Raw genomic sequence first — 27383 nt, forward strand, 5'->3', positions numbered from 1 at the left:
TTACAATTTTGTCATCAGTGGTTTATGTAAATGCAAGTTATTAAAGTTAAAAAGTGGAGAAAGTGAAGCAACAAAATAAATGTAAGCTTACATAAAGTGACGACAAACAAAATGTTGATGCCTTTTCCTCTGTCTAGACCCCTGTGTTGAAAGCAGTGTTTTCATAAAACTCAGACAGAATTCATTTCCATACTGAGTGCTTAATAGTTCCTGTCAGAACAAAACAGCTGGGAAACATATGGTATCCATTTCCCTGTATCACTTGGAAAAAATTTCTCATGTAAATAAAACCAACATAAAAGTGTAGGCCTTTGAACCTAGAATCTTATACAATACATAAATAAGTCAGTACAGTGCATTCTTTGTATTGGCCCACTAAGTTACATGCCATTTGATTATTATTATTTTTATTTCTTCTTCGGAAATGTTTTCTTAAGAACTTCCAAAAGTATTAATGTAATTTTCAGACATCCGTAACTACTAAGACATACTAATCTTTCACTTCAGATATTAAAGTTGCACTGAAAGTGTATATATCTGTTTCCTTAGGAAGGTGTTCATGGCAAATTGTGTGTTTTGACCACAGATTAGATCCCACTGATATGCAGTTAGCACATGTTATAAATCTGCTTTGTTTAAACAGTATTCCTGACTTTCAGAATGCATTAACTCTTAGTGTACATTGAAAGGGTCATAGTAACTGCCTAAAGGCTTTAGAGGTTTTACTGCTGTCCCTCAACTGAAAATAAAAAAAGAAAGAAAACTCTTTGCCAGAGTTCCACTGATTATGAAGATCATAAATATCACCAGCTGGGACTGTGTGAAAGAGTGTAAATTCAGTAGGATTCAGTTCAAGTTCAGTAGGATTAAGAGTTCAGTTGACTTGAGCTCCCTTCCTTCTCGTAAGTCAGATTCACTGGTCAAACTCTATATCCTGCAGTGCACTGAAATAATTGTCTGGAAGGTCCAGAGCTATGGGGGGGTATGTGTGTGTATACAGGTTGTACATATAAGGGATGGAAAGTTTGACAGAGAAGCCCAGCACAGAGAGGAGAAGTGGAAAAGGAAACATCATAAATAAGTAGGCTTAACTTTTAGATCAGAGAATCCCAAAATTGTTTACGTTGGCAGTGTCCACTTGAGATCATCTAGTCCAATGCTTAAGCAGGGCCAGCTAGAGCAAGTTAAACCCAGGAAACCCAGGATTGTGTCCAGTTGAATTTTCAGTATCTCCAAGGATGTAGACTTCACAAAGTCTCTGGGAAACTGTGCCAGCATTTGACTAGCCTCACAATAAAAAGTGTCTTCTTGTGTTCAGATAGAATTTCATGTGTTTTACTTTTCATGTGTTTTACATTGCCTCTTGTCCTGCCAGTAGGCACCACGGAGAAAGGCCTTGCTCATGCTTCTTAATGATGACATTCCTCCTGACCCTTTTCTTCCCCAAGCTGAACAGTCCCAGCTTGGAGTTGCTGTTCATATGAATTTCCAGTTCTTATGTGAAAAATACATCTTCCAGAGAAAACAGGCCTTAGAAATTGAATTGTTGTTACTGTTCTTAAAACAAATCCAGTAAAAATTTTTTACTAACTCTGTTGTTGCCCTCCCAAAAAATCATCCTACTCTTATGATGCATCTTCATGCAGGGTACAATGAGAACTAGCATAGTTGGACAGGACTGCTGTAAATACCGCTAGGCTATTATTCACAGAATATATTAAATTTGGAAGGGACCACAGTGAGTCATCTAGTCCAACCTCCCAGCTCAAGCAGGGCCATCCTAGAGCATTGCACACAAAATTGTGTCCAGATGATTCTTGAACAACTCCAGTGAGAGGGACTCCACAACCACTCTGGGCAATCTGTTCCAGTGCTCAGTCACCCTCACAGTAAAGCAGATCTTCCTCATGTTCAGGTGGAACTTCCTGTGCATCAGTTTCTGCCAGTCGTCTCTTGCCCTATTGCTTGACACCACTGAGAAGAGCCTGGCTCCATCTTCCTGTCACCCTCCCTTCAGATACTTATATACATTTATAAAGTTCCCTCTCAGTCATCTCTTCTTGAGGCTGAACAGTTCCAATTCTCTCAGCCTTTCCTTCTAGGAGAGATGCTCCAGTACTTTAATAATCTTTGTCAGCCTCCACTGGACCTGCTTCAGGAGCTCTATGTCTCTCTTGTACAGAACTGGACACGGCACTCCAGGTGTGGCCTTACTAGGGCTGAGTAGAGGGGCAGGATCACCTCTGTTGACCTGCTGGCAATGCTTTTCCTACTGCACCCCGGGATACCATTGTCTCTTTTGACCACAAGCTCACATTGCTGGCTCATGGACAATTTGTGATTGTGGTCCTCCATTACTTGATAAGAACTACTTTATTTGTAATTATTACAATGTATGTAATTATTACAATGTATTGAAGAAAGTTTCTTTTCTGGAGTGTTAAATTCTTCAGCTATTTTGATAGAGATACCATTAAATCTGCTTAGATATGAATGTGGCATGTTATCATATAATTCTTGTTTCCAGTGTTTGGCCAGGTATATCTTTAAAGCGTGCACAGCTCTATATGTGCACAGCATGTGTGTATCTTTATATCATGCCATATGATAGCAGTCACTTCTAAATCAAATTCCTCTGTTTCTAAAGTTTCCAGCAGCAGCTGGAATTGTGGAGTGTCAACTCTTCTCGGAAATGCACAGAAACCAACAGGAATTGCAGATGTGTGCAATAAATTCAGACCTGTGAAGAGAGTTTCCCCATTAAAGCACCAGCCAGAAAGCTCTGAGAACAATGAAAGTGATGACCAGAAGAACCAGAAGGGAGAATACCAGAAAGGCAGTGATTCTCAGTCTGCACCTCCAAATGATGACCAGAGTCCTGGAGAAGGAGAGTGCCTTAAAAGCAAAACCATTGAGCCTGCTGTTCTGCTTGGAGAGCTGGAGCACTATGACCTGGACATGGATGAAATTTTGGATGTGCCTTATATTAAATCAAGCCAGCAACATGTTCCTTTTACAAAAATAGCTCCTGAGAAAAAACTTTTGGGTGTGTGTTCAACAGTGAATGGTCTTAGTGGCAAGACTTGCTCTGCAGGGAACACAGAGAGCTCGCCTGCTGGCGGGACGCAGTTCTGTGTGCTGTCTCCTGTGAAAGGCTCTCAGCTGAGAAAAACACAGCCCACTGCCCTTGATCAGCACAAACATTCAGCAGAAGAATTAGAGCTTTCCCAGCCTTTAGTTAAGTGTAGCTCGGTCCATGACTCTGAAGGCCAAGGCAAGGGCTTCCTCAGCAGGACATGTGTTGATCCTCATGCTCACAAAACTGAGAAGACCATGCCAAACTGCCACCGGAGGACTTTCCACCTGCAGATGGCAATGGTAGAAAGCAAGCAGCTGGAGGAACTGAGTATGAGCTGGAACAATGCGGGGGCCCCAGAAGAGAGGAGCGAAGAAGTGAAAAAAATTAAGAGCATCTTAAACATTGTAAAGGAAGGCCAAATATCTTTACTGGTAAGTATCATCTTTTTCATAAAAAATGTAGAATAAAAGGGATCTGTGATGTGGTTTATTAAGCCAGCTAAGCTGATGAAGTGAATATTTTGAACCACTGCCCTTTTTATCTTGTACACTCCTTCGAAATAGAGCATATGGTCTTCCAAATGGAAAGTCTTAATATTTAAATAAAATATGTAGCAAAACCAAAATACTAATTTTATGTAAACATGCTCAAGATTGCTATTTTATGCAGTACACTGAAATCATATAGAAGGCCGACATTTTAACTAGTGAGATCACTAAAATATCAAATTGAAATCCTACTTGAGTTTTGCTTTCACAACATTTGTGGGTCACTTTGCTCAGTTATTGCTGATTTACCTTGGTTGTTATTTAGAGGTTGATGATGGGAACGGAGGAGCTTCTATTGTATTCTGGTTATTATTCAGGAGTGTTTACGCTGTCTTGTTGCAGCAGCATTCTCACGCAGGAGCTTTCTCTAAAGCTTTGTTGGCCTCTGACCCATATGAATTTTTTTTAGTAAATTCTAGTGCTGTGATCAGGCACTGTCAATGGTGGTTTCCAAAGTAACTAGTTACAAGCTAGCACAATGGTGCAGAGCATGTGATCTCCACGCAGAACAGCTGGTGGAGGAGCAGTGTATGTGTGAGAACTGTTTTTGTTAGATTTTTGTTTAGCTTCTCTGTTTACCAGTCTAGCTCAAGCAGAAAGGCATGCTTTTAACAAAGAAGCAAGAACAAAGGAAGATATTCAAAACTAGATGGAGGCAGAAGAGACTATTAGATTGCTCATTAAGAAATAAAAGCAAGTTAAATTCTCCCTGAAATGGGGGGGGGGGGGGGGGGGGGAGAGAGGTTATCGTAAATAGGTAGATGGAAAGAAAATATATATTTTTTCCGAACAGGTCAAAACTTCTGAATGAAGTAGACTCATTGAACAATACTGTGGCAAATCTGCACAACTCTAGGGACTTAGTTATTGCTACTCCTTAACTATGTCTTCCATCCTTTGTTTTGCTTTTGGAGTTTCTCAATCCAAATGTTTTGTCTCTAAATTAAAATTAGTTGAAATACTGTCTTACATCATGGTTGTGTAGAACTTCGAGTAAATATTCCAACTCTTTTTTTCATGGAAAGAAGCTATCACATGAAAATCTTCTGTCACACGTTTTAACTACATTTTACATTGTCCTTAACACAAGCTACTACTTTTTTCAGAAATCATGGATGTTTTCTGTTTAATTACTCATCAATATAGTGCTGTAAAAAAACCCCAGAAATTATGAAAATGTGGGTATTTTTTCAACTACCTCATTGACCAAACTAGTGCAAAGACTTAAAGCCATTTAAGATCTTACACCGTTGTATGACAATTGCATGAGAAAGAGAGAAGCTACACAGTCAGTCAAGCCAGTGAGAGTCCCACCTCTCTCCTGTTGCTAATAGTAGCCAAGTTCTGTATAGTGAAAGGAAAACCTCTGGATTTTGACTTAAAGAAGAACTTGCCTATAGGGAAACCTCTTTGTATTTTACTTCTGTCTAGGGCTGTGAGGCTAAATGTATCATTTTATCCTTAGTTGTAACTAACATACTACTTTTTTTAACAGCCTCATTTAGCAGCAGATAATCTGGATAAGATCCATGATGAATGTGACAACAATCTGTTGCATGTAGCAGCATCAAAGGGACATGCAGAATGCCTGCAGCATCTCACTTCTTTGATGGGTGAAGACTGTTTGAACGAGCGAAACATTGAACAGCTAACTCCAGCTGGATTAGCAATAAAGGTAACAGTCTCTTTCTCTACTGTAATGAGACATAAAGGTCATTTAGTTTCCTCCTGTGATGGCAGTAGGAAAGGCATCCAGCAGGATGTTATTTTTCAAGCATTTTAAGTGAGAACAAAAAAAGCCATTGACTGGTACTGCATAAGCAAATTAAAATGGATTACTATACAGGATACAATATCCAATGTCTAACACTGAAAATTTATATGTTGTTGTCAACGCATATACATTAATATTTAAGTAAGTCAACTGACTTTAAAGAATATTTGTCACATTTTAAGCAGCTTTCATTTAACTCAGATTCAGTTGTTTCTTTAGGGAGCATAGCAGTTTCTTGATTTTTTAAAAATACTGGTACAATCCTATAAAACAAGTGTGAAAACATGTTTACAAAGCATAAAGACATCTGGAGATGACAATTCTTGGCTGTCTAGAACAATTGCATCAAAGTTAAAATGTACATGTTAGAGAATGATCTGTTAAAATCTGCAAAAAGTAATGTCAAAGTTTACAGGAAAACGTATTATATAGAAAAATATGAAAATTCATGCTGTTACTATACTAAAATAAAACACAGTCGTGTACAGGACGACTGATGATTTAACCATAGTACTTCTGGTTCTTTAGTAAGTGAGACTGAATGGTTGAATGTCATTCCGTTTAGCCTTGAGAATAAAGAAGGAAAGGGGTGAAATATAATACAAGAGTATCTGTTTCTTTGGGGGTTTTATTATTATTTGCTTCTTGGGAAAAATTTTGAAGCTGAGGAAGGACTGGTGGATTCCTACCTGCAGTTTTGCATATTTGAGGTGGCATTTCGATGATCTGGTGCAGGTTTCAGGGTTGGGTTTTTTTATTTTTATGGATCAAGCCATATGAATAGAAAATTAAACTGATGTGTAGTTGTGCTAATGAGATACTGTTATATCTTGACCCATGTCAAACTGAATAGTTGCAGTCTGCCAATCTAAAGTCCAAATTTTTAGTTTAAAATTTTTTTCTTTCTTGTTTTTTTTCAAGCTAGGCATATAGTAGGTATATAGTGTGTTTATAAGCCAATAAAACCTTTTGTCTGTTTCTCCAGAAAGGTTGGCTTATTGAATAATTGGTTCCTTTACTTTCAATAATACTTGAGCATACTTTGACATTCACAGAAAATTGCGTAAATGTGATGGAGTTCCTCACTTAATTTGGAACCAAGTATTTCTACTGCTCAGGCCCAAGTATTTCTAATGATGTCCTCCATGACTGGACTTGTCCTGAGTCATCACAAAGTTTTGTTAGAGCCTTTAAGTAATCTGGCATAACTAAACTTTTTAGCTCTTGATCCTTTCTTCCAGAGTGGTTTTCAACACTGATAAAATGGGATTTATTCTTCTTGCCATTGTAACTCCCATAATGTTATACTATGTGGGGTGTACACCGGTTTTCCACAGGAGTGATGACTATCAGAATGGAAGAAAACATAAACTTCCATGGAAGAGAATTTCAACAATTTACTGATGATAACATATCCCAATAAGGAATGAATTAATGAAAACTAATTATTTTGCTTCAAGACCTCTTTCTGACCTCTAACTATGAGCTAGAGACAGAAAATGGAGTGGAATGTTGTGGCCAATCACACTGTTATATTACGGAATCACTGAATCAGAGAATATTTAAGGTTACAACAGACCACTGGAGGTCACCTAATTCAACTTCCCTGCTCCTGTGTTTTGAATATATCCACAGAGGAGACTCCATAACCTCTCTCTGAGCAGCCTTTTCCAGTGCTCAGTCACCCTCACAGCAAAGATATTCCACATTGTTCAGGTGGAACTTTCCGTATTCCAGTTTTTGCCTGTTGCCTCTCATCCTATTGCTTGGCACCACTGAGAAGAGCCTGGCTCCATCCTGTCGGCACCCTCCCTGCAGATACTTAGAGACATTTATGAAGCCCCCTCTCAGTTCTTTCTTCTTCTGGCTAAACAGGCCCTGCTCCCTCACCCTCTCCTCCTATGAGAGGGGCTCCAGTCCCCTAATCACCACCTAATAATCATCATAGCTCTCTGCTGGACCCATTCCAGGAGCTCCATTCTCTCTTGTACTGAGGAGCCCAGAACTGGACACAGTACTCCAGACGTGGCCTCACTAGGACTGAGTAGAGGGGCAGGATCACCTCCCTTCATCTGCTGGCATTGCCCTTCCTTTTGCATCCTAGGATAGTATTGGCCTTCTTGGCCATGAGGACACACTGCTGGCTCATGGACAGCTTGATGTCCACCAGGACCCCCAGGTACTTCTCCACAGAGTTGCTTTCCCGGAGATCGGCTCCCAGCCTATACGGTGGGGTTATTCTTCCCCAGGTGCAGGACCTGCATGTGCCTTCACTGAATTTCAGAAGGTTCTGCACTGCCCACATCTCTAATTTATCCAGGTCCTCCCGAAGGGCTGCACAGCCTTCTGGGGTATCAGCCACTCCTTCTGGCTTTGTGTCATCAGCAAACTTGCTGAGGAGGCATCTGCCCCTTCGGGTCATTGAGGGATATGTTAAACAATACTGGGCTCCATAGTAACACTGGTAGTTACATCAGAACCCTCTGAGACCCACTGTGAGTCAGTTCTTAATCCACCTCACCATCCACTCATCCAGCCTGTGCTTTCTGAGTTTGCCTGTGAGGATGTTGTGAGAGACAGTGTCAAAAGCCTTGCTGAAGTTGAGGTAGACAACATCCACTGCCCTCCCTTCATCTTCATTCCCCTCCCATCCAGTTGTCCCATTGTAGAAGGCAATCAGGTTGGTCAAGAATGATTTCCCTTTAGTGAATCCGTACGGACTACTTCTGATCAAATTTTGTCTTTCACATGCCTAGAGATGGCTTCCAGTATGAGTCATTCCATCACCTTTCCAGGGATTGAGGTGAGGCCAACTGGACTGTAGTACCCTAGGTCTTCCTTCTTGCTGTTTTTGATGACTGGATGACATTTGGTTTCTTACAGTCCTTGGGCACCTCTCCTGATCTCCCCAGTTTTTGGATTATCACTATGGTGTCTGCCAGCTCTCTCAGCACTTGTGGGTACATCCCATCAGGGCCCGTGGACTTGTGGATGTCAAGTTTGATACTGATAGTTTATTTTAACTAACTCTGGAGAAATCCTTTCCACATTAGCAAAATTATCTTACTTTAGCAGGTACTTAATTTTATTAATTCTTTAATTTTAAAAATACAAAAATATTTTATTCAGTTGTGATACAAAGGAAAACAAAATAAAAAAATTATTAGTTATTCATACTTATATTTGAACCCAGATATGAGGAGGAGGATTTTTCTAGTGTGATAAAAAGAATACAAGCAGCTTCATAGTTTTACTTCATTGCTGAAATTGAGACAAAGTAAGTAAAGTAAAATAGTGTGTATTTTTGTATTTGTGTGCATACATTACATATGGAAGGAATAAGAGATATAAAATTAATTTTATTTCAATATTTATTTTTCCCATAATTTTGTATAGGTGAACATGCACTACATTCTTTTCTGTGCTTTTATAAAATAAAATTGAAACTTGAAATGAATATTTATTTCTTTCTGTTTATTGCTTTATCTATCTTATGCACACAAACCACTTTTTTCTGTTATGTATGTTGACCTTTGTGAGGTTTTGACTGAGCAACTGAAATTCTTGTCTCAGCTATCCTTTAGAATATAAACCTTTATGAACGTATGAGTTGAAAAACGTCGGTAAGAGCAGGCCACAACATAGGTCATGCCAAACTGCATTTACCAACATACTATTGCTGAAAAGGGGCTGCAGGAAGAGGAGCTGACAAAATTCTTGCCTTTACACTGGGCTGTGAGCATGCTGTGAAGAAAATGTTAATGTGTCCACAGTATCTACATCCTACTTCATAGTAACTTGCAAACTACTAGGAGTGTGCATAGCAGCTTGAGAATCTTGAGACGAGGCTGTAAAAGGTGTTCAGGTGAAGAACCATCTCCTTAATTTGTGTTTGTAGAGTGCCTGTTGGGCAGAGGTCCTAATCCATGAGGTTTAGGCATTCAGCTACTACATATGTAAGAATAATTTAAGAGGCATGCATTTAATTGGTGTTCAATGAAAACTTGGGTTTCTAGGTAGATTCTTCATTCTACTCCAGCAAATAATCTCATTTTGTCATTGAACCTTGCTGTACAAGTGATGGAAACAGAACTATGGTTTCTCTCTGAACAATCTGAGTGTAGGTACCAGATTGTGGTACCTATTGTGGTACCACAATCCTATTAGACTGACACTTTCACATTGCCCCTTTCACTATAATCAATTGCCAAACTGTACTTGGTCTGGGACAGCCAGATCAAAACACATGACGTAAAAGCAGACAAAAGAACATGTTTTTAAGCAAACGGGAAATTAATAACTTTTTAATAATTTTGATAAGCTTTTCCCTGTTTAGTAGATGTGTTTAGGGTGGAAACAGCTGGAACTGAAATTTTTTTTACTTGTTTAGAATGGTCAACTGGAGTGTGTTCGATGGATGGTGAGTGAAACAGAAGCTATTGCAGAACTCAGTTGCTCAAAAGACCACCCAAGCCTTATTCATTATGCAGGTTGCTATGGCCAGGTATGACTTTCATTTACTTTTTCAAAGAGATTATTTAGATGCTCATAAAATAATTTTAATTTAAAGCATGTGTATCATTCTGTGACTTTTAATTGCAGGTGTTCTGAATTAGATCAAATATAGCAAAATCTTTCCTTTTTTCAGTGTTTTCTCTCTTAAGTTTTTTGTTTGTTTGTTTTAGCTTTGACTGATGGCTAGGAGAAGATTAACTGGCATATTAGGCCAACCAAGAACATCTAGGAAGATTAGCTAAGCAACAAATATATTGGGATAGTTCATATTATCTTTTCAGGAGAGACTGTTCTCAAAAAAAATTTGCAAATTGTGGTAATTTAAGAATTCAACATATTGGAAGTGAAGTGTGGTGAAACTTGAACATCATCTGTCTGGCTCTAGCCACTTTTATTGAGCACTACATACATAAATATGTTGCAAATCAATCCTGTTTCACACCTAACTTATCTATAAATATAATAAAAAGAAACCACTGAAGTACAGCATTCTAGTGCTTTGCTAACATCTGGAGGAACATATATGCCACTTAATTATACTACATTGTCTTCCCACAAAGTCTGTTTTTTCCTAAGTAGACAATGCAATAACCCCTCTTCAAAGGACCTTCTCCAGGATCTACTGTGCAAGGAATAATGATTGATTATTCTTCTTTAATGTCTTTGACAGATGGACAACTTTGTCCCAGACTTTCTTCAACAGACATTAAAGATAAATCATAGAATCATGGAATAGTAGGGACCTTAAAAATCATCTGGTTCCAACACACCTGCCATGGGCAGGGACACCAAATCCCACTGGTTTTGTGCTAATGCGTTTTAATCTTATTGAGAGAGAACAAGCAAAATATAACTGCTAAGAAAATCATTCTTTCCTGTGCAAGTGTGATTGTCTCATTCAATGCCATACAATTATTGTGGCTATTTCTGCTGTTAACTGCTACTCTCCAAGCATGAATTTACTGTAGGGGAAAGAAAGAAGCAGGTTTGTAAGGCTACGGAGCTGGAAGTCTACCCTTTCTCCTGCTGTTTCCATAAGCACGCAGACTCCCTTGTTTTCATGCTGTGCAAAGACTTCCTTTGCCTTTTCTCCACTCACCTACTATGCAGATGTTACTGGTGCAAGTTAGGACCCTGCCAGATATACAGATTGATGGTGTCCTGCTTTCCAAGTTTGGCCTGTAAACACAGCACTGAATATAGGGAAGCTGTGAGCCAGATCAGAACTGATTCAAGAAAAGCGTGCTTGCTACTGGGAAGAAAACGTTTGAGAGAGAAAGTTGCATGTGAACTTAAATTCATATCTTCACTTGATTAGCCTAATTTTATCTTCATCTCTAAAGATATTTATATAAACTAAATCCCTTGAAGCTTTGTGTTTTTTCAGTGAGCTATGCTGTCTACTGCCAGAAACAGATCTGACACACTTTATCTAGATTCTTTTCAAAGCAGAACGGAAGCTCTGCTGGTTGAGAAACACCAGCTACAGTCAGCCACCAATGAAATTTGAAAAGGTGATACATAAATTGCTGCCAAATTTTTAGTTAGCTGAATGCCAAAAAAAGTTCACATGTAATGTCAGTTATCTTTTTTTCATATTCCATAAACAATCTGCAAACATGAGGGAATGTTGGGGCTGAAGGAATGCCAGACTATATTACCCAACTGTGTTAAGAAGAAAAAAACTTTGAGAAATTTAAATGCTTAGTTGGCACTATCCTTGAAGCTTTAATTTATTTTACCATTACTTACACAGGAGATAATCCGTGTAAACACTGGTCTTGGCAGAGTTACAAGAATAATATTTTTACAAGGAAGACCTGCTATTGAATCATTTTGTAAAAGAGTCAGTCCATCCATTGTTTCCCCAGGCATTTTAGGCGCACCATATTTTCTTCAACAATTATGATTTAGAATGGGCAGCAAAGCGGAGTTCATAGCAAAGCTCCTGTGTTAAAGGTCATCAAACCATATGGTTTTGGTGTCATGGCCTGACTCCAAAGGCATGTCAGCAGTCTTATATTTTTCCAATGAGAGAGGGACTACATAAGTCAATCTGACGGAAGAGCACAAAAGCTTAAAGTCAACGTGTAGCCTAGTCAGCACACCTCTTAGCAAGGGTTTCTTTAAGCATGAGATTATGCAAGAAGAAACCATGATTGTTTACAGGCCTCTTCATGTTGGGCATAAGTCATGAGTACACAGCATACAACGTGCCTGGCACAATCACCATGTCACAGGAAGATGGTGGTGCAGTCCTAGGTACCTATTGTCCTAGTTCTGATTAAGAGTTTCTTTCCAACAGGGGTGTTGTGGTAGTATGGACTGCAAAGGTAAGAGGTGGAGGGTGGGAAATGCCAGAGTTTTGTGGCTTCTGAGCTCCAGAGAATCTAGGGGGACATTAGGGAAACAGCCTAAAGCATGACTGAGGACCTAGAAGGGATCCCATGCACAAGCTGATGCTAATACAGTGCTGGAGAGCACAGTGGAAAGCAGTATATGACATTCAGATACACAGATGCCTAAAAAAATACCTTATTTTGCACCTCAGGATGTTTGCCTGCCTGCCTAATGTCATTTTTCCAAGGGTAATATGTTGTTTTCACTGACTCCCACTCTTCTGCTGTGAACGGGTACTGGAAGGACAGCTTATTTAATTAATATCAAATGATGGGGCTAGGGTAGCTGTAGAGTCAGTTCTCTCACCATGCTAATCCTTACCTTTGTTGACCATGTAATCATTTAAATGGTCTTTGTTAGTTGTACTTTCTTCTCCAAAAGCCAACTGATGAAACCAAAGTCTGCAACCTTTCCCAAATTTTACCAGAATCTTTTTATAGGCATGTTTGGATTATTGTAGGTCTAGAATATGCTAGAGGGATGTTAGTGACTGCTACAACATAAGATCATAGTAGGAATTAAAAATACCAGGTATATTGAATAATTCATTAGTATTTGTCAATTGCTGTTGTAAAATAACAAAAAAGTTATTATTTTCCATTGTCTTCATCTCAACAATTTTCTTATTATCCTTCATTTTGTCTGAATAAATTGCATTGATGACTGTGAACCTTCTCCGGGGAACACTTTTCTTACAACCTGAGTGTTAGTATAGCGATATGTGGTATATTTTGATGTATGATGTTTTCATTTTCCCTAGTTTTATGTGAAAAAAATATTTGTTTTCTTGGGGTTTTTTTGGTCAAGGATAAATTTGCTAAAAAATGTACTCATTTGAGAGAAACACAAAGAGTTTGAGTAGGACTATGACTTTGTGCCTGTGATCTCTTGATGCACAGATAGTTGTAAGTACAGATGATTGATTATAGCCATCCAGGCACTTGATTTCCACATTGACAAGATAAATTAATAGAAAGCATCATTTGCTCCATGCTGATTGTGATTGCAAAATTACAGAACGCTTGACATTCTGGTCCCTATTACATTCCAAAGAAATATATGATTTCAAAGCTGTAGTTGTCTTCCAGTTCTGCAGAGGAGTTTTGCTAAAATATTTTTCTTTTAATTATTAAAACATAAAGGCAATTCACAGGAGTAGTATAATCCTTCTTCATTTCTGACCAACACCACCGGCATATTGTGAAACTGCTCAAGAATATTTTTAAAGGGATATGTGATCTGAAGTCATCTCTCCATGCTGTCTGTCAACTGTATTGGGCATTCAGTCAAGGAGAAGTAAAAACACCTATGCCTTCACCCTGTAATAAAAACAAAATTGCTGTTAAAATAAAGATATGAGGAAGATACTTGCCAGACAGACTAGCCCTCTGAAATAGTAAGCAGAAATCCAGGTGTTTGAATGGGCAGAATCATTTGGAATAGCCCTGGAAGAGTCTGGCGATTTCTCCCCTTTTCATTGAGATTAAAATATTTGTGGTAGTTTTATACAAAAAAAAATTGTTTTATACCCAGCCTTTCTAGAATTTTCTTTCCTCATTTTTATTCTTTTTCTTTTTTACCTCTTTCCTACTCAGAGTCCTCTACATGCTTCCAATACTGTTTTATTTAGATACACTTTGCTTTTAGAGACCTTTGCTTTTATCTGACTGTGGGTGGTTACGTACTTATGCGTCACTGAAGCCACTGAGGTGCTGCAGGTTAAGTCTGCGCTTGCCTCAACAATAGAATCCACACAGCCCTTTTGATCTACAGCTTGTGTCAGTGTTACACGATTGATACAAATGGAAGATACTAAAAAAATACATGTTTACAGAAAAGAATTTTAAGCTAGGAGGTAATTTGTTCTTTCAGCTATTCAGGTGCAAAAACTGCGAATAAAGCTGTAGTCAGCTATCCTTTAATGGATCTCACTTTTCTGTGTAATCTATAGATTTATTCTAGATTTTCAATATGATTCATATTCGGTAAGGCAAAATGAAATTTAATCTGGAGAGGCATGGAAAGTTCCTAGAGAGAAGAAATTTTTTCCAAATAAACCTGCTGGGGAAAATAAGATATGAAATAAGCTTCGTGCACTTTTATAAGCTATCCATTGTTAGAAAAGGATATCCAGATAAATGTGTATTACAACTGTATACACACACAGAAAAAGTGACGTTTGTACAAAATTAAGGTTGTACCTCAGTTTTGACTTCCAGACTTTCACTTGAAAATTTTTGGAGTCCAAGTCTCCCCATCCTTCCCAGCATGCAGGACATACAAATGACCCATTAGTCAATACACTGAGATCTTAGGCTAGCAAGATTTCCTGTGTTTAGTTGAGTTGCTTCTCCTCTAGCACAACCACACAGAGCTGGGAAGTGGCTAGAGATTTGAAGAATCCAACTGCTCAGCTCTGTGATCTAAGCATACTACTGTTTTAATTTTCCAAAGAGGCTTGTGAACTTTGACCAAATTTCACAAGCTGATTTTCAAATTGATATGTGGGTTGTTCTGCCCCATATTTCATCACCAACACAGAGGCAGGCATGCTCTTTGCGTACAGTTTCTCAGAATGTGTTACAGCACTCATATTTTGGCTATTATATATTTTTATAAAATAAAGTATTTCAGCTTATTTCCTTTGGGGAAAAGAACCCACCAACAAAAAACCCCCAAACTAGAGACCCATGATGCGCTAAGTCCTACAAAGTTAAGAGACACTGAAAACAAGGAATTAATGGATAGTAATAGTAACAGATGGCAATACCAGTATTCCTCTAGCATATAATTTAGCTTTCCGTTATTTCTTATCTTTTGTGACATTTCTTTCCCCCTTCCCCTAGGAGAAAATCCTTCTATGGCTTCTTCAGTTTATGCAAGAACAAGGAATTTCACTGGATGAAGTTGACCAGGATGGAAATACTGCTGTTCACATAGCTGCTCAACATGGCTATCTAGGATGCATACAGGTAGAGTGGTAGTTATATCAGACACCTCTAAGCATCAAGCTTGAATGACAGCAACCAAAACTTATTATGGGAGATCTAAGTAGGAATAATTATTGGTATATTAAAATATACTAGAAAGACGAATTTTAGACCAGTAGGAGTCAGCCTGGAATACTGAAATGCTCCAAGTTTTTTATTCTATTCTCAATTATGCTGTTGCAAGTCTAAAATAAATGTTGTATTGCAAGATGAAAGCATGATTATATTATTTATGCATAAGCATCTAGTGTGTATGTTTTTGTGTTACAAAAGGGCAGAGAGTGCAGGTATGTGTACTCTTCTTACTGTTCTGATATTTTCCTTCTGTTTCTTTTCTCATTGAGTAGTTGTAGCTCTCCAGCCTAGGAGAAGTGTAACAGATAAGTTTGTTGAAGGATTTACACCTTGAGTAAACCATCCTTTTCAGATTTGTCATCTTCAAATGAATCTATGCTAAACAATGTAGAGTGATGCTAATTTCTAACTAATTCTCAGAGAATCATCTTGGCCACTGAAAGCAATATAGTTCTGTTTTATAGAGGTGCTTAAAATGGTAATTTATCTGGCTGAAAAGGCTTACACATCTATGATACTTCTGGGAGTCAGATCTGAATAAACCAGTTTGGATACCTCTGTCCAGTACCGATGTTCAATGCAGACATACCAAAAAAAGTCATAGGGTTAAACTGGATGGCTAGGTCATAGAATCATAGAACCAGAAAATCATTAAGGTTGGAAAAGACCTTTGAGATCCTCAAGTCCAACCTTCAAACTGGCACCACCACCATGTTCACCATTAAACCATGTGTTCAAGTGCCATATCCACACAGTTTTGGAACACTGCTAGGGATGGTGGCTCCGCCACTTCCCTGAGCAATCTGTTCCAATGCTTAACAACCCTTTTTGTGATTTTTTTCCCCCTAGTATCTAATCTAAACCTCCCCTGGTGCACCTTGCGGCAGTTTCCTCTTGTCCTGTTACTTGTTAGCTGGGAGAAGAGGCCAACCCCCATCTCACAACAGCCGCCTTTCAGGTAGTTGTGAAGAGTGATAGGTCTCTCCTCAGTCTCCTTTTCTCCAGGCTAAACAATCTCAGCTCCCTCAGATGCTCCTCATGAGACTTCCACAGCTCTGTTCCCCTTCTCTGGACTCACTCCAGCACCTCAATGTCTTTCTTGTAGTGAAGAGCCCAAAACTGAACACAGGATTTAAGGTGCAGCCTCACCAGTGCCCAGTACAAAGGGACCGTCAGTTCCCCAGTCCTGCTGGCCACAGTATTGCTCATACAAGCCAGAATACCATTGGCCTTCTTGGCCGCCTGGGCACACTGCTGGCTGATGTTCAGACAGCTGTCAACCAGCACCCTAGGCAACTTTCCAGACACTCCGCTCCAATCCTGTCACACTGCATGGGGTTGTTGGGGCCCAAGTGCAGGACCTGACATTTGGCCTTGTTGAATCTCATACAACTGGCCTCATCCCTTCAATCCAACCTGTCCAGATTCCTCTGCAGAGCCTTCCTGCCCTCAAGAAGATCAGCACTCCCACCCAACCTGGTGTCATCTGTGAGCTTACTGGAGGTGCACTCGATCTCCTAGTCCATGTTGTCAGTTATATGAAACAGGACTGGCCCCAATACTGAGCCCTGAGGAGCCCCACTAGTGACCAACCACCAGCTGGTAACTGGTGGTAACTCCATTCACCACCGTGCTCAGGGCTCTGCCATCCAACCAGTTTTTCACCCCATGAACAGTACATCCACTCATACCATTGGAAGCCGTTTCTCCAGGAGAATGCTCTGGAAAACAGTGTCAAATGTTTTACTAAAGTCTGGGTAGATGTCATGCACAACCTTTTACTCATCCCTTTGTCGCAGAAGACCAGGTCAGTCAAGTAGGACCTGCTTTCATAAACTCATATTGACTGGGCAAGATCCCCTGGTTGTCCCGTACTTGTTGCATGGTGACAGTTAAGACAATCTACTCCATGAACTTCCTTGGCACTGAGGTTGCGCTGACAGGCCTATGGTTCCCTGGATCCTGTTTCCCACCCTTCTTATAGATGGGTGCCATGTTTGGCAACTTCCAGTCATAGGGACCTCCCTTGCTGATCAGGACTGCTGGTAAATGGTTGAAACTGAAGCAACTTAACTCTGTGTTGAATTGCAGACATACTCCCTGTCCATCAAATTTGCTAGAGCCACTAGTCACAGGAGTACATTTCCGTATTTGTGTTGTGGCCACTTTGAGTGAAAACTATTTGGAGAAGAAATAATAATAAAATTATTCCACGAAATTGCAGAAAGATATTTGATAAACAAATTACTCACTGGAGAAGAACAGATAAAAGAGTAAATAACCACTTGGCAGAAAGGCAAAAAATAAAAATTAAAGTTCTCTCCCACAGTAGGGAGGAAGACATGTCTAAAAAGGAACAGTAATTCTCAGAGTCAAAAGACTCAGATATATATCAGTAAACATACTAGTCCTGTTACCACATATGAACTGATCCACATAACCTTTTAGGCCACTGCAAGTACAGAATATTTGTATTAGTCCAACCCTAAAAGAAATACCGCTAGTCTGCAATAAGCTTCAGAGCTGCTGATTATTATTATTATTATTATTATTATTATTAATATAGCAATCTATTTATAGATCTGGACACAGAGAAGACATAACTCCATAAAAGCCAGTTTGAGAGTTTCACATAATAAAAAAGAAAAACAGGTCATAGCTGAGCTGAATGAATAGACTTGAAAAGAAGACAGTGAAATAGATTTGGAGGACATGACCATCTCTGCATTTTCTCATTAAGGGGGTGTATCTTTTTTTTTTTTTTAAGATGAGAGGAATAGACATTGTAGAAACTTGTATGAGAATAACGTAAACAAATCATCACATCCATTCTGCATCTAGTGGTTTTATTATTGTACTGTAGACAATGATTATGATCAGATGGGAAAAAAATGGATAGAAGAAATGTTAATGATTTACTATCAGGGAGTACCATTGTGGTAGAGGGTGTACTTAGGGTTGCTATACAGTGTGTGTTTAGGGTTGCTATCTCAACAGTGCCTCACTGAGATGTACAATGCATTTGAAAAAGAAGTGAGTGTAGATGATTTTGAACAGAGTGGTGACATCTACAGGCTGTTCTCATGAATAAAAATAAACCAAAAATGGACTAGCCCTTTTTTTCCTGTGAGGAATGAACCTTAATAAATGCCTTAGAATTCTTAGGATTATTATATTTTAGATAAATATACAAATCAGCAAGTGCTTTGTGTTGAAGCCATGAGAAATAAGTCATGAAAATATTTAATGATGATAAAAATACGCAATGTTAGTTATGTCGCTTCACTAACACCTCACAGTCTTAAGTGTAGCTGATATTTTGTTGTGCTGTGAAACAAAATAAGCCCTCTGCTCAATAAGCTTATACTCTAATTTAAAACAATGTACAGTGAATAATCTGGTAAGAAGAAAAAAGTCAATGAGGAGACAAGGAAATTATAAGCAGCAGCATAAAAATGGAGAGTCACAGTCTTTCAGTGATTCCCTGGAGCTCTCATTCACCGTGTTTATGAGCAAATGACACTGCTATCATGTTCCTAACTATAAGATTACTTTCTGCAAGGTCATAACTCTCCCTCCCTTATTTTCTTTCTTGATAAATTAAACACATGAGATACAGTGCAAGAGTGTTCATAACTTTCCTTTCTGTGTGGTTTTAGCAGACCAGGCAGACCAGCATTCTTCTTTCTCAGATCGCTGTGCCTGCTGTTTGTGGTCAGAAGGTCACTCTAATCATCAGTGGCTTACCAGCTCTGCTTAGATAACTCAAGCAAGAGCTCAGCTCTTCTGCATGTGTATGTATAATGTTAATAAGCTGCAGTTTTTGGGTGTATTATGATGTTGCTCAGAAATTTTCCTGAGTTCTATGATCAATGTGTGTCAGAGCATTGCTGAGAACATTTAGGTCCTATTCTGTGTTCTTCAGTAATCCAAATACTATGTAACACTGATTATCACAAACAGATTATAAAGAGTGAAGACTTGGCCTCAATTCTTGCTTCAGTTATTGTGTGTCTTGAGTCAGCCTGACAGAACTTCTTATGCTTTTAGAATGCTCTGTATTCAAGTCCCAAAGTAACTTAAATGTCATGCTCACAACCTGGATGGTTCTCCAGCAACAACCTAATCTTCTCTGATAGTACTGGGGATAGTACTGATAACATGGGGATAGTACTGATAACATGGGGATATACATCAGAATATAAGGCATAATTTTTCTTACGGACTAAAAGCTGACCCATATTTCAGTATGTCTTCAAGAAAAAATAGGGATTAGCCAAGCAAGTGCAAAGCAGTGAGACTTCTTTCATCATTAAGAAACCAAAACTCCCACCAGATTGATAAAATCATTGTGCAGATCTTTTTCTGCAATAAGAAATTTGTGCCTGTCTGACCTAAAGTATCTACCTTGTCTTTCATATCCAAACATCACTTAGCTAAGGAACCAGGACACTGAGACTGCTCTACTGAGTGTTTTAAATGTAGGGATTCTGCTGTGGTAAGAAACTGAGAGGTAAACCACAAAAGGAGTCAGGAAATACTGTAGCGGTGACATTCCCAAAAGGTTCTAAGGGTGTGGAGATCCCAAGAGCAGCTACTAGACCTGGTAAACCATTACACTCATCACCACCCACTATAAACTGACTGGCACACTGCTCTGGACCCTGATGTTATCTAGAACTGATGTCCTTTGAATTGCACTTGCCTGTGTCTTCTTTTCTAGGTCTGCTATGTGTAAAGTTATCACCATTTTCTGTAATGCATTATTACTGTGGTGCAGGAGAGAATTAATAGGTGACCTAATGAAAGTCCTCTGTTTTCATTTGACGATCTCACTCACTTTATGAATGCTACAAGTGGTACTATGCTGTGTAAACAAATGAGCAGAAAAATTAATTGAGTAGAAGCGCAAGGGGAGAGGAAGAAATAATATAATATTTTTATAGCTCTTCTGAACCACAACTCACTCTTCTATGTTGTTGTTGCACTAAGGGGTAGATTTTAGTGGTATGTGGTTTGAGTTCAAGCTGCATACAGGCTTGTCAGTGACTGAATTTTAAAAATTACTGGCTCAGACTAACATTTTCAGGCATTTTATTCAGGAGTGTTTTGCATCCAGCCATTCTTGTGATGATTAGAAGTCACAGCAGAGACTTATACTTAGAGATGTCACTGTTCCCTTTTATGTTTTTGCAGACATTGGTTGAATATGGAGCAAATGTCACCATGCAAAACCACGTGGGAGAGAAACCCTCACAAAGTGCTGAGCGACAGGGGCATACCATGTGTTCCCGCTACTTAGTAGTTGTGGAGACGTGTATGTCATTGGCCTCTCAGGTTGTCAAGCTAACTAAGCAGCTGAAGGAGTAAGTGTTTCATTGTTAGCAGAGTGATTGATCTTAAAACAATACCCTACTTCATATTCAATTTATTTGCAGTGTCTGTTTTCTGCTTCATATATATGACATTTTCAAGTCATATTTCTACTTTATTTCTCTGCTCTTTCCTACTCTCAAGTATTTGCCCTTTCACCTTTAGCAGCTCAATTTTTCAGCTGTTTTCTTTGTGGCAGTTTGCTATGAACATAGATGAAAGGAGCGAGAAATGAAAAAGGTATATATGAAGCAATCCAGTTCCTTTCCCTTTGCATACCTTGGGATCACATCATTACTGGTCATGGTTTCTGTTCACATAGCATGCTTTTGTATACAGTGAGTGGGTCTTCCCACTTACAGTGCTGGGTGTTGATGTTGGGAAGAATAGTAGAAATAGTACTTGGAGGGGTTTTTTCAGACCTGGAAGGTCACCAAAGCCCACAATGGCTACTGAAGAAATATCTTCTGTTCTGTTTGTCCTTCATATGAACTGGTTTTAATATTTTAGTATGATTTTTTATTAAACATTCTTTAAAGAACCTGTTATTTCAAAACACAAATTTTTTCAATTGCTTTCTTTAGTTGTAGGTGCAGTTACTGTGACTTACCATGTCAATAGGCTCATAAGACTCTTAGAAACCATCAACACTGACATAACATTGTTCCAATTTAAATATGTGATCAAGACCTTGTCAGCTATCACAGTCCATGAAACTGACTTCTGATAATCCCATGTTTAGAGAAGACCATATCATTTTAGGCAAGCAGCATGTAGCTAATTTTACTGGGTATAAATTATAATACTCTGCTAGTAGGGAAGCTGTAGAGTGGCCTCAGTGAGAACAGATGAGAGGCTACTTTTTGCTGGACACAACTTTCTGCAACAGGTCCACTTCAGGACACAGCTACATAGATCAATCTTGAAGCACCTCTGTGAAAATATATTTAAGAAAGGGCAGAAAATGCCAGAGAGAAGAGAACCAGAAGAATGACGAACAGAGGGGACAGCAAGGTCAGAGGAGCTGGAGGCACACTATGTTGGAGAAGGCACATCCCCAAAGGGACTGTGGCCCATAGAGTACCATGGTAGAACAGGGACATCCCTCGAAAGGATTACAGCCCATGGGTAAGTCCACACTGGTGATTTCCTGAATGGACTGCAGCCTGTCAAGGACCCACACTAGAGCACGAGAGAAAGTGGAGAAAAAGGGAGCAGCAGTGAAAAACTGCTACACATGAACCCTGACCTGTGCTGCATATTGGCTCACTGAAGAGACTGGGTGTAACCTGCAGCAGTGACAAGAGGGGAAGAGAGGTGTCTGGAGTAAAGCCTGAGAACTGGGGAGAGTTGGATCTAGCAGTGCAGATAAATTTGAGCTTGCAAAAGGGGAGGATAGATGTTTTAAACGTCTGTCCTTTTTTATTTCTGCAAACCTGAAGCAATAATGAAATATTTATGCTAATTGACAATGAATTAAGTTAAATTTCCCAAGTCAAGTCTCTTTTGCCCATGACAGTAGCTGGTAAATGGTCTCCCTGTCTTTACATTGATGTTTTCTCTTTGTGATATCTTCATTCTTCTTTATCATTAATACTGTCAAAAATACAAACAGTAAACTGAGAATTATTATAATTTTCAATTTTCATAATTTCACAGTCTGACACTGTTCCCTGGGTATTTTAAAGTACCTGTAAGTTGGTTCATTTGCTGAAAAATAAAAATAAAATCAGCTGACATAAAGGAAAAAAAAATACAATCTAGGGCATTTCCTAAGTAGGCTGCATTAGCATCTGACACAATATATAATGAAATTTATTTTCCCCATTGCTCAGTAGAAAAAAAAAAGGAAACACACACCAGGAGGTAGAAATGGCAACCACAGAGTCTCCATGTTTTCAGTTCTCTTCAGTCCTCACCCAGTACTTGATATAAGTGTTATTTCTCTTATAGAAGAGAAAGACTTCTTATATCAGTCAGCAGGCTGCTCACCCCCACAGAAATAGTCTAGTTGTGACTTTCATGACAAAAGTATTAACACTTTTCCAAGTCTCCCCACTGTCATCTCATAGATTGTATCCATAGGAAGTAATTTAAATGATTCTTATCTGGTCCCTGATGGGTTTCTTTGCTTGTTTCAGCTGGAATTAAATCTGCTTCCCTTCATCAGTCTATTTTTCAGGATTCAGATTAGTTCCAGGCAGCAGCCTTTTCTTCCTCTTCTACAGAGAGATGTAAGTCTCTTGTGCAACCCTGTAGCAGTTTACTGAGGCAGTGAAATATTCTGTTTTCTGCTTGAAAGAGCAGCTTCTGCATGGCTATTTGGGCTGCAGGCCCCAGGCTGTGAGTGGTTTTGATAGAAGCAATGGACCATGTTCAGAGGCTCATGCTCAGGAGGCAGAGAGGATGATGGAAAAAGGCTCTTGCCCTGTTTGCAATGCTCATCCTTCTTAAAAATCCGAGGATGGTGTGAAGTACCTGTCTGCAACAGCTTCTCAAAGGATCCTGAAAACATCAGATGGCAACAGATAGAAGTCCAGTTTACAGTCTAAATCAGTTCAAATGGCTGTTATGTAGGAATAGCTCCAACTTGGGCAGCTGAACTAGCTTTCTTGTATTTTCTCCACTACTTGTGCAAGTGTCAATTAACACTGTTCTAGAGACAAAAGAGGTATGGTTGTATCATGATGGATTACCTGAGCAATCAGTATCAACACTGAAAGCCCTTATGTGCTTTCTAGCCTTTCCTGAGCTGCTGTAAACATGAGCTGATCATGCAAGATGCTGAAGGACCTTGAGGGGAAGCTGTAGGAGGAGCTGCTGAAGTCACTTGGTCTGTTCAACCTGGAGGAGACTGAGGGGAGACCCCATTGCAGTCTACAACGTCCTTGTGAGGGGACAGGAGGGACAGGCACTGATCTCTTCTCTGTGGTGACCAGTGACAGGACCCGAGGGAACTGCATAAAGTTGTGCCAGGATAGATTTAGGTTGGATATTAAAAAGAGGTTCCCCACCCAGAGGGTGGCTGGGCACTGGAACAGGCTCCCCAGGGAAGTGGTCACAGCACCAAGTCTGGCATAGTTCAAAAAGCATTTAGATGATACTCTTGGGCACATGGTGTGACTCTTGGGGATGGTCCTGTGCAGGTCTAGGAATTGGACTCGATGATCTTTGTGGGTCCCTTTCAATGTGGCATATTCTGTGATTCTGTGATTTCATGATTCTGAGTGGGTCATTAATAAGGCATAAGAGTCTCTCTCAGATAACACAATGTGTCCAACCACAGGAAGACTGGAATGGTTGATATTGTGCAAGAAGAAAAGCAGCAAAGAAACTTAAACAAGCACCTATCTTCAAAGGTCTTAACCCAAAGAAGGATGTACCATCTTTCATTCTCTTTTTATGAGCTTTTCCAATCATGAAGACAACACAGAGCAGTTCTGGAGAGAAGTTATTCCAATCCATCACACTATTTGAAGCCATTCCTGAAAGAAAGGCACAAAACAAAAACAATAAAATCACATTTTTCCAGAGTCTTCACATCTTTCAGCTCTTTGAACCAAAGCAGATCAGCTGACAAATACAGAGGAGTATAGCAAAATGTTCTGTGCTGGGTCTAAGTATCCATTCAGAGATAAAAGCCTTTTTTTAAAATTTTGTTTTTTAATTAAAAAAAAAAAAAGAAAGAAGGAAATAAGCAGTTAGTACTGATGTTCCATCAAATCTTCACAAGAGGATTAACTGAGGGTTTTCCCCAACAAAGGGAAAGAACCAAGCAAACCTTTCCATAGGTAGAAAAGAATGTGGCCCACAAAATCTTGCTGTTACTGTCTTCAAACTGCAAGCTTTGCTTTACATCTCTTCATAATTGCAGAATTTTGGTCAATCCAATACAACTTTCTGAACTAAACAAAATACTTAGGACAGTCACAAGAGTTTCTCAAAGAGACTGTACTAAATAGTCTGCTTTTGTTTTACTTCCTGAGCTTTCCATAGGTCTTACAATCTTACTTACTCCTTCACTGATTTTATCTACCTAAAAAATCTTTAGTTGCAAGTGTGGAAAATTCCTACCTACAGTATGACTTTTATTGTTTGGGCTTTCCTGGTCTGAAGAGACCATGTCAAAATTAATGACATAAAATGAATGCTTCCATAGACTTATTTTACAGTGCTACTTGCTGATGGACCTGCATTCTGAAATGGTTTCACTATCCCACATTTATGGACCTGGATGTGTATATCAGTTTAACAGAGACACTTACAGATTCTTTTGATACACTTTCAAGACAAAATCTCTGGCAAGGCAAAGATCAAAACAAACCAGGAGTCAAAAAATGAAGCTGAGAAAATAATTTAATATCTTCTGTTGCTATCACTTTTCAATGTGCTGTAAAAGAAATCCATGATTTTCCTGGAACTCACAGGAATAGCTGTAAAAATAGCTAATTTTTTTTTTTTTTTTTTTTTTTTTTTTTTTTTTTGTGTAGTGCTATGGTAAAATGTGTGCAAGTTGCTGGGTTTTTGGTTGGTATGGGGAGTTTTTTATGGTATTGTGTATTATATAGACGCATAGTGAGAAACTCAGTGTAAACTTCACAATGTTCATCTTTTTCTTACTTAGTTAAGCCATTCTATTTTCTGCTTTGTATAGTGGCTATTCTTGTTTTATTTGAAAAAAATGGAGAAATAAGAAAACATGTTATGAAAGATACTTCAGTAGCGCCCAGTGCCTCAGCCTATTCCCTGCTGAGTTACTGAGCTCCCAGATTTCATTAGGAGGTAGTTGGGGTCCACAGCTGTCTAAGTAGACACAGAAGAGTCCTTACATATTACTCCATGGGAATATTGTCTAAGGTAAGACCCAGAATTTGTCCATTAAGTATAATAAAGTAAGTAGACTCTCTTAGCCCAGAAGCTACCGTGATCTTATCTCCTAAATCAGTCTGGTTTTAATACTTTGCAGTGTTGCTATTCCAAGAAGCTGTGATGCCTTGTTTCCAATATTATCTTAGGTATATATGTGTATGTTATATATCTTTAGGGGTGGTGGTGGCAAGATGTGTTAGTTTATGTGAGTTATACACTAACTGGAACTGTGAAAATGGAGGAGACTTCAATTCTTTTAAAATTGAAATGTTTAAGTGGAATGAGAATATTATCTCAGAAGAAGACATATTAGAAATTTCCACTAAAGCTAAAAACATTAAACACATTAAAAACTGTTAGCTGCATTATTTAGGTATTTTAAAAAAGAAATTAAAAGAAGGATAAAAGACAAAAAAAAAATAGAGAAATTGCATCACAACCTAATTTCGAATGAAAATTTTGCTGGTTCTTAAAAGAGAGTATCTCGGGATCTGCAATATAAGCCAATGTTGACAGATGGTAGGATTAATCTTAAAATGGTCTAAGGAAGTGTGTAGGCTAGAAGAAGGAAGATGGAAAATTAAAGGAAGAAAGGATCTACATAAAGCATGACTGTATTGTAAAATGCAATGGCAAGGCAGTATGTCAAGGTCACACCTTTATTTCTGTAGCACTTTTCAAATCCACTTTGATATATTAAAAGTAAAACATTTGTTTTCTGCCAGCCCTGCAAGTACAACCTTTAGTTTAAAAAGTCATCTGGATTCTTTCTGGCTTTGACATTGCCAGTTATAAAGGCTTCATTTGGAACTCCACTAAATCTTCTGCTCATGGCATGCTAGGAAAGTGCCCAGCTCACTGTTTGAGAACTGTCTTAGTTCTGCAGATCCAACAAGAATAAAAGTCCTAAAAACATATTACTTATACAGCAACAGAAGCAAAGCCTGGGAGAAGCAGATAAAAAGTCATTTTCCCATGGTCATTTCATCAGGACCGGGGAATAAAACACAATATACCAATTCTGTTTGATAGCATATGTACAGTAATAAAAAGCTCTAAGTCTCTTGTTTTCCAGTAATTCCCAATAATTCTGTCTGTGCAGTGTTTAGAAGCACTGGAAATTACAGGTCACTAAACAAGACTGAATGTTGTCTGTGGTGGTCAACAAGCTGAAGGAGTGTTTTGATGTTAGAATGGAAAGTCTGAATTGTATGGGAGCAGGGAAAGGGAGAAGACCTTTTTGTGCCAAATTGTTCTATTCTATCATTCTTGTAAAGCTGCTTGAGGGTTTGTAGGTTATACTGTTCAACTGAGTCCTTCCTATGGAAATAAGTATATTGCAGGACAAGAGATATAGTGATTGCACACGATAAATGTTAAATGTTGTTTCTAGAATGGATATCACTCTCATATTACTAACAATTTTTAGGTACTATTACCATTTTTGAGTGTTGGTTTCTAAAGCTATTTACAAAACAATCACAACACCACACTGAAAGTGATAAATGGCATTAGGTATAGCACTACTGGGTGCTATAAGATGGATGCAGAGCACAAGTAGGACCTTCAGTAAGGTTGGGCAGCAAGCAGATGTGGCACAGAGGTCATACCTAACTCCATCCTGCAGCTGAAGATTGGACCAGTCCTTTCCAGTGGGCAAAGGCTCCTCTCTGAGTTCATTTGCAGATAGAAGAGGAGAGAACAGTTGTCTCAGCTGTTGCTTAGCTAAATAAAAGTCAACCACCAAACATCAGAAGTGA

At 38.9% G+C, this 27383-nt stretch overlaps 1 protein-coding gene across 3 annotated transcripts in view; it reads left to right on the plus strand.

Moving 5' to 3' along the window:
• SNCAIP (synuclein alpha interacting protein) overlaps positions 1-27383 on the plus strand; it is a 93281-nt gene that overhangs the window by 54760 nt on the left and 11138 nt on the right. For all 3 annotated transcript variants that reach the window (XR_010426947.1, XM_064642784.1, XM_064642785.1), the window contains exons 4-8: positions 2648-3510; positions 5123-5302; positions 9792-9905; positions 15163-15288; positions 20578-20747. Coding sequence is in view for 2 of the 3 variants with exons in the window: in XM_064642784.1 (XP_064498854.1) it covers positions 2648-3510; positions 5123-5302; positions 9792-9905; positions 15163-15288; positions 20578-20747 (1453 nt within the window). In the remaining variant the exon portion in view is untranslated. The remainder of the gene's footprint in view (positions 1-2647; positions 3511-5122; positions 5303-9791; positions 9906-15162; positions 15289-20577; positions 20748-27383) is intronic.

This window comes from Pseudopipra pipra, chromosome Z, assembly GCF_036250125.1.
Source record: "Pseudopipra pipra isolate bDixPip1 chromosome Z, bDixPip1.hap1, whole genome shotgun sequence".
Classification (NCBI taxonomy): Eukaryota; Metazoa; Chordata; class Aves; order Passeriformes; family Pipridae; genus Pseudopipra; species Pseudopipra pipra.